This window comes from Crocuta crocuta, unplaced genomic scaffold (assembly GCF_008692635.1).
Source record: "Crocuta crocuta isolate KB4526 unplaced genomic scaffold, BGI_CrCroc_1.0 scaffold334, whole genome shotgun sequence".
NCBI lineage: Eukaryota > Metazoa > Chordata > Mammalia > Carnivora > Hyaenidae > Crocuta > Crocuta crocuta.
The window spans coordinates 4603356-4611478 of record NW_027533260.1 but is presented as its reverse complement, the minus strand read 5'-3'; the positions used below and the strand labels follow the sequence as shown (position 1 = coordinate 4611478).

The following is an 8123-nucleotide window of genomic DNA, read 5'->3' as shown; positions in this document are numbered from 1 at the left end:
CGCCCCCCTCTCTCCCACTCATGCTCTCTCTCCCTCTCCCTCTCTCTCTCTCTCTCTCTCTCTCTCGTTCAAAATCAATCAACCAATCAATATCTTGTTAAGGTGCAGGAAACCTGGAAGGGACCTGCCTGGGGGACTCTCTTTCCCCATCGGTAAATGGATAGGGTTGGACGAGACCTGGGTCCCTAATCTTTTCCCAGCGCCTCCATTTTCCAAATCAAAGCACTTCTAGCCATTAGAGGTGCCCATCTTTCCAGCACTCACTGGGCACCAGCTTTGATGTGAATGAGGTCGGCGGACAATTCTCACCCACCTCTCCACCTACTCTGTGCCCGCACTGGCTGAATGGGGCTGGACAAAAACACACACTACAGTGATCACTTGCCTGGGAACTGCCTGGAGGCCCCCCCTATGTCCATGCAGTCTCCCACACTCCTGGAAGTCTACACACCCTCTCCTCCCCCTTGAACCTCTACCCCCGCCCCACTCCTCATTCTCACCCTTGACCGGGCTCCGATCTCACGGAGAGAAGAGGAGCCATCGGAAGGCTCGGGGACCATTTACTTCCTACCTGCACCTGAGACTCTATTCTCTGCCTTCCCTCCTGTTAACTATAGAAACTATAGTTTCTAAGGTGACTAGATTCCACCCTCTCCTATCTACTCAGGGACATAAATCAAGCGATTCTCCCCTGTCTGTCCTGCACTATCAGTTCTCCTCTCTCTTCTGGATCATTCTCGTTGGCATAAAACACGTTTTAATACAAATATGCTTTCTAGCTACAGCTCCAATGTTCTCTGCTCTTTACAGAAAGAATGAGATCTGTACTAATGTCTCCTATTTGATTCCTTTCCTCAGTCCTTCTTGAATCACCCCAACCAGGGGTTTGGCTTCCCCACTTGGCCGAATCAACTTTTGAGTTGATGACCATGTGGCTCAATCCAATAATCCAGTGACCTGCCCTCATGTTACTTGAGCTCCCTCACTGATAGTCACACCCTCTTTCTAGGTTTATCTTCTTCCCTTGGCACTCAAGACTCTTCACACTCATGATTTCCTTCCCATCTCAATGGCTGCTCCGTCTCTGTCATTTCTTCCTCATCTCTGGGGTCCTTGAACATGGGGGCTCAGTGATTGTCTTCTCTTTTTTCACCCACTGTTTTGGTGATGGCCTCCCAAGTTTATATTTCTCTCTAGGTTGGATCTCACCCCAGAATTCAGTGTTGTATATTCATTTACCCTCTCGACGAGCTTGGAGGTCTGTTAGGTACCTCGTGGTGTCCAAAACCAAACTCCTGAGCCCTACTTCCCCCTGCTCCCCACCTGCTAATCTCAATAAATGGAAACTTCATCTTGGCAGCTTCTCAGGTCAAAAAAACCTTGCAATCGATTTGACTCGTTCCTTCGTCTCCCTCCCAACACCCAGCCCATCAGTGAATTCTGTCAGCTTTACCTTCAGACATGGCAGATTCTTACTACATCTCACCACCTCCACTGCTACCGCCCTCCTGAAAGCCACCGCCGTCTCTCATTTGAATTATTATTTTGTAAAATCTTTCGGTTAAAAGATTAACCACTTTCCAGGGCATAAGCCAGAGGCATCTCGTACATTCACAGCGTTGTGAAAGCATCATCTCTATTATTTCCAAAACATTTTCATCATCCCCAAAGGAGACCTCACGCCCATTAAACAGTGACTCCCCATTCCCACCCCTACCCACACCCCCAATCCCTGGCACCACGAATCCGCTTTCTGTCTCTATGGATTTGCCTACTCTGGACATTTTGTATGAATGGACTCATGCAATACGTGACCTTTGTGTCTGACTTTGTTCACTTGGCATATTTTCAAGGTTCATCCACGTGGTAGCATAGACCTGTACTCCATTCTTTTTCATGGCTGAGTAATATTCCATTGCATGGATATACCACACCTTGCTTATCCATTCATCTGTGGATTGACATTTGGGTTGTTGCCATCCTTTGGCTATTATGAATGGTACTGCTATGCATATTTGCTATGCAAATATGCATAGCATAACCAGTTTTTAATGATCTCGGGTAAATAGCTAGGAGTGGAATTGCTGGGTTTTATGGTAACTCTATGTTTAACTTTCTGAGGAACTGCCAAACTGCTTTCCACAGTTGCACCACTTTATTTATTTGAATTATTTTAACAGCCTATTCTTTTTTTTAATGTAAGTTTATTTTTATTTATTTTGAGAGAGAGAGAGAGCAAGCAAGGGAGGGGCAGAGAGAGAGGGAGACAGAATCCCAAGCAGGCTCTCCACACTGTCAGTGCGGAGCCTGATGCAGGGCTAGAACCCAAGAACCGTGAGATCATGACCTGAGCCAAAGTCAAAAGTTGGACACTTAACCAACTGAACCCCCCAGGAGTCCTTTCACAGCCTATTCAACACAGCCACCAGCATGACCACTTAAGACGTGAATAAAATTGTGTCCATGCTGCCCTCCACCTTCAGTGGGTCCCCTCTCACTCAGGGCAAAATCCAGAGACCTCACAATGGCTTACAATCCCCTGCATGACTTAGCTTCTGGCTCCCTTCCAGGTACCTTCTTCCACACTCCCACCCACTCAGTATTGACCTCCTCTCCCTGCCTTTTTTTCAAAGGTAATCTCTACACCCAACGTGGAGCTCAAACTCACCACCCCGAGATCGAGAGCCACATCCTCTACCGACTAAGCCTATTAGGCACCCACCCCCCCTCACTGCATCAGGCAGGCTCCCACCTCTCGGCTTTTGCACTCATTGCTTGCTTTTTCTGGAATGCTCTACTCCTGTATCTGTAAGATAGCTCCTTCACTTTCTTCAGGTCCCTCTTCTAAGTCACCTTCTCTGAGACACCTTCCCTAACCATCCTGTCTCCTTTACTCTGCTTCATTTTCTCCATAGCACTTATTACAATCAGACATACATACATACATTTGTTTACTTTTTAAAATAAATAAATAATAAATTTAAGTGTTTGTCTTCCTTTCACTAGGCATGGGCTTTTTCTCTTTGTTCACTGACATACCTACCTTCCAGCACCCAGAAAAGTGCCTGGAGCATAGCAGATGCTCAGTAAATGCTTGATGGATCAAGGAACGAATGAATGAATTGAACTCCATTTACAGATCAAGAAAGCAAGGCTCCAGGAAGAGGCATGACTTATGGAAGATTCCACAGTTGTGGAGAGGATGCTTTGAGGTTCTTCTCCACCCCCACCAGTATGCCTTGGATTCTAATCCTGGCCTCTCTGACTGCAAAGCCCAAGTTCTTAGCAGGATTGTGTTGTGAAGTTCATACTGGGCCTCACAACAACCCTAAATGTTGGTCTTTTTTTTTTTTTTAATGTTTATTTATTTTTGAGAGAGAGAGCGTGAGCGAGCACATGAAAGTGGGGGAGGGGCAGAGAGTGAAGAAGAGGATTCGAAGCAGGGTCTGTGATGTCAAACACAATGCCTGATGTGGGGGCTCAAACCCGTGAACTGTGAGATCATGACTTGAGCCAAAGTCGGATGCCTAACTGACTGAGCCATGCAGGTGCCCCAAGTCTTTTAGCAATACTCAATTTGCAAGTGGGAAAACTCATACCTAGAGAGAGGGAAGTGGGCCCCACAACCAGTTGGTGGAAATGACAGGACTGGCCCTTCAGCTACAGGATTTTTGGCATTAGCCTCTGGTATACCCTGGCCACTCAATAAATGCACGATGACTGGTGTTCAGGATGGGTTTACGGCCAAGCTCATGCCAGCTTCAGGGCCCGGAATTTGCGAAGATCCTTCTAGGACCCTAGCAATGTGTTCATAACATCTGCAAAAGGAAGGAGTTTAAAATGCAATTGGTGAGGGGCGCCCGGGTGGCTTAGTCGGTTAGGCGTCCGACTTTCGCTCAGGTCATGATCTCGCGGTTCATGGGTTCGAGCCCCGCGTCGGGCTCTGTGCTGACTGCCAGCTCAGAGCCTGGAGCCTGTTTCAGTCTGTGACTCCCTCTCTCTCTGACCCTCCCCTGCTCATGCTGTCTCTCTCTCTCCTAGAAATAAAAAAAAATTAAAAAAAAATGCAATTGGTGAAGACTACTGTCTTTTTTCAGTCNGACCCTCCCCTGCTCATGCTGTCTCTCTCTCTCTTAGAAATAAAAAAATAAAATAAAATAAATGCAATTGGTGAAGACTACTGTCTTTTTTCAGTCCTAATTCCTCCTGTTCCAATTCTCTTTACTGTGGGTGGTGCTGAAGTCGCTTTAGGTACTTATTGGATCTGACAGAGAGGGAGGTGAGTTGAGGATACACTTAGGTTGCATTTCATGAGATATGCTGATGTGGTACATAGCCATTTCCAGATATACTTAAATTGCTTAACTTGTTCTCTGGGTGTAGGAATGGCTTCCAGGAATGCTCCTGTGGTCCACGGTGCTAACTCACTAGAAACAAGGCCCACAGGTCCGCTGTGGCGTGACCTGATGCTCTAGTGGCCTACTCCACAAGCACCTGTATAAATGGAGGTGAGTTAATGATTAAAAGAACTGAGCCAGAAGCTGGCCCATGAACACATTTTCCAAAACGTAGCTAACATGAGTCAAACACTGTGAAAGGTTTCACACATTTCCAAAATATTTAGATGACATCACCAATACGGACTGGTGAAGTTGAAACTTTTTCTAAACGAGAACGACTAAGAAAAAGTTCCATCAAGCCTGCTAGAGGAAAAGATAATTTACTGTTCTCTTCTCTCTGTAGATCAGGATATTATGAAATAAGCACATGCAGCCAAAAAAGTAGGCGACAAACCACAGAGGTGTGTCAGGCAGTGAATTAATAAAAAACATTACGTTATCTTTTGGGATTGTGCAATGCTTGTGGTATTTGTCAGCTCTTTTAGATATGTAACTTGTTATTATTTCATATTCTAAACTTTCACGTTCATACCCAATTTTGTGTAACTCTGTATTTCTTTTCTTAAGGAATGCTCCCCTTCCCTGCATCCCCACCAAATTCTATAAGCTCGGAGTCTTGTTGATGACTCATTGGCTCAAAATAGGAATAGGTTCTCAAGCTGTGCGATCCCCAGGCAGCGGCTGTACCTCTCTGAGACTGTTTCCTTAATAGCAAAATGGGGATCATAGTAGCCCCCACACCGCAGAGTTAAGTTTAAATAAACCCAGGCCTTGGCTTGGAACTGCTTAATGCAGTCTTGGAACACACGGAGCAACGATAAATCTCAACCCGCCTTTACGCTAAGAACTTCTCCGCAGCTTCCGGACCCGCGGTTGCCAAGACCTGCCTGTGCGCATGCGCTCCCGGTTCTCCTCTAGTCCGCCCCTCCGCGTGGGAGCGTCCTATTCCGCTGCAGGGGGTGATGGGAGGAGTCAAGGGGCTACTTCCAGGATTTCCTCCCCCTCCGAGGAACAACCCTCTTTGTATGACTGGCAGCAGTAGCTAGCCAGTAAGAATTGGAGAGGAGACTGACGATCCGGCCCATTTAGGAAACGCTCATCCAAAGTTGGCCAATTGCAAGCTTCGGCGGGCGGGTTCTTCTCTGAGGCGGGACACAGAGTGACGGGCGTATGTTTTGACCAATGAAAACCTGGCTTNTCCCGCCTTCATGCAGTAGAAGTCCTTGCCAAGCCTGCAGTGCCCCACCAGATCCAGCGCCCCCTGCACTTTGCCCTCCGCTCCTGCCATTCTTCCTTGTTCACATTGTTTCAGCCACCCTGGCCTCCTCGTTGTTCCTCAGACACAGCAAATGCATTCCCACCCGGGGAATGTCCTTGCTCTCCCCTCTGTCAGGATCACATTCCCTGCGGACGTCTACATGGCTTCTCCCTCACCTTCAGGTCTCTGTTCAAATGTCAAATCCACAGACAGGCCCTCGCTGACCACCCAAGCTAAGATGGCCTCTGTTATTCCCTGGCCCCTTGTCACCTGGTTTTGTTTTTCTTCGTAACACTGACTCCTGCCCAACATATACCAGTGTTTGTTCATATCCACTGGCTTCTTAGACTCCCACCCTCTACACTCGAGTCTTTGGTCCATAAGGACATAGAACTCAGCGCCTAGAAGTGCCCACAGATGCTTAAGAAGTGTTACTTCTACCCTACCGTCGTCTCCACCATTTCTGGGGAGGGGGCTCCCTGGGGTACCGGGAGAGTCCTGGTGGGGTGGTGGGGTCAAGATGGGGTAACAAACTGGGAAGACTGGTGTCCAGAAGTGGAAGATCCCAGATCTCAGGGCTAGGGGAGCTTGTAGGAAATGCAGATTCCTGGCCCCACCCCCCAAAGTTCTGCTCCTGTAGATTTGGGGCTGTGCCCAAGTCCTGCGTGGTTGTCAGACACCCTTGGAGAAACCAGTTCAGAGCTTGGACTGGAGCTGTCTCATCATTAAACCTCCCCTCTGTGGCTGGCCTGCTGCTGGGCAGTGCTGGGGACCCTGGTGGTTGAGACAGCTCCTCACCTAGCCTGGGAGTCAAGGAGGGCTTCCCGCAGGAGTGGACATTGGAGCTGGGACCTGGCGACAAGGAGTGAGCTGAGAGGAGAAGACCGTTGGCTGTATCTGCAGTACCTGCAATCCCGTTTTCCATGGCATCTCGCATACATTCACAAGTAGCCCCTGATCTGTGCCAGGCCCACGGTGCTGAAGATACAAGAATGATCAAAATCTTGGGCTTCTAGTCTGTCAACGAATCATCAGCTAGTTGCGCCAATGGTAAACAGCTGACCGAGAGCCAGGCACTGTTTGAACCTCCTTCCGTGTATTACTTTAATCCCCACAGTCATCCCGTGTGAGATGGGAGCTCTTATTATCCCCACTTTACTGATGGGAAGAGGCCCAGAGAGGTTAAGTGCCTTGCCTTAGGGGGGAGCTGAAGCCAGGCGTCTCTGTGCCTCAGAAGCATTGGTGCTGGGAGGGAAAGGAGCAGGGAGTTATGGGAGGAAACAGAAGGTGGTCAGGGAAGGGTAGCTGGGTAATGTGGAGGGGGACTAGTGTGCCAGTCCTGCAGGGTTCTAGGCAAGCCTCAGTTTCATCCTCCGTAAAATGGGGGGATGGTTACGGCACCTGCCAGAGAGCGGAATGAAGGATGAGTCACTGGCTGATAGGTGTGCATAGTCCTTATCTAAGGCAAAAAGCCTTTGAGGGATAGTGGGGGAGGGGATTTGGAACCCCCCTCCCGGGAGGGGGGAGGCTGCAGTGTGCCCTATGGAGGTGTGGATCCTGGGAGTCCTAAAAGGCTTTTGTGTTTATACATTCCAGGGGGACAGTGTGGAAGTCTCTGGTATATTCTGGGGAGTGCAGGGCAAACGGAGGGAAGTTCTAGCCCCCTAAAATTCACCCACAGGGTGGCCAGGTGAGCTCAGAATGGGGGCAAAGAGGGGTCACCCGGCCAGGCCAGTGTGTGTATGTGAGGTGGGGGGTACACTGCATAGGAGAGGCTAGCTAGGTCATGGCCAGGCTGGAATATGTGGGGGAGGGGGCAGGAAGGAGCTGCAGAGGGTGAAAATTACCACCGGAGGCGGGGCCGCCGTAGCTGGTGATTAACCCCTGCCTTGTGTGGGAGATGGTGATGTGGATTTGTTTGGGGGGGCCCAGCGTGGAGGATTCTCGGGTGCCACCGTAAGGCAAGGGCTGTGATATCTGAAACATCCCCGCAGCGCGGTTGGGAGGAGGAGGAGGAGGAGGAGGAGCCAGGGACCGTGACGTAACACTGGAAACCGAGTGGGGTCTCGTCTTAGTGAAAGACGAGAGGGAGAGGGCTGGGGTCCGAAAGTTGAGTGGGCTTGTGCGTGTGTGCGCATATGCATGTGTGCTGAAGCCATGAGGTCAAGAGGCCCGAGAAACGGGGTCAGATGTGTGGGCCACAGTGAGGTGTACACGCTCTGAGCGCGCAAGATTGAAGTGCTGACGTCACGGGTTGGCGAGGGCGGGGCCTCGAAAGCAGGATCGGGAAGCTGAGGCGGAGAACAGGAGCTAGGAGAGTCTGGGGACTGGAATGAAACCAGCAACCAAGATGGGCCACTGGTCACAGAGCGAGGATGGAGTATGCAGGTAGAAGGACAAGGTGGGGAGTAGGAAGGAGGGAGGGGCTCGAGGCCTGGGGAATCCCAGAGTGGAGGGGGGGGGGG

General features: G+C 49.7%; 1 protein-coding gene across 1 annotated transcript in view; it reads left to right on the top strand.

The window, feature by feature from the left end:
- Window positions 1-7931: 7931 nt before the first annotated feature.
- The window catches only part of CCDC61 (coiled-coil domain containing 61), a 19376-nt gene continuing 19184 nt past the window's right edge, over window positions 7932-8123 (top strand). The window contains 1 exon segment of the mRNA XM_077747198.1: window positions 7932-8046. Within this exon segment, the coding sequence (XP_077603324.1) occupies window positions 8034-8046 (13 nt within the window). The 5' untranslated portion in view covers window positions 7932-8033.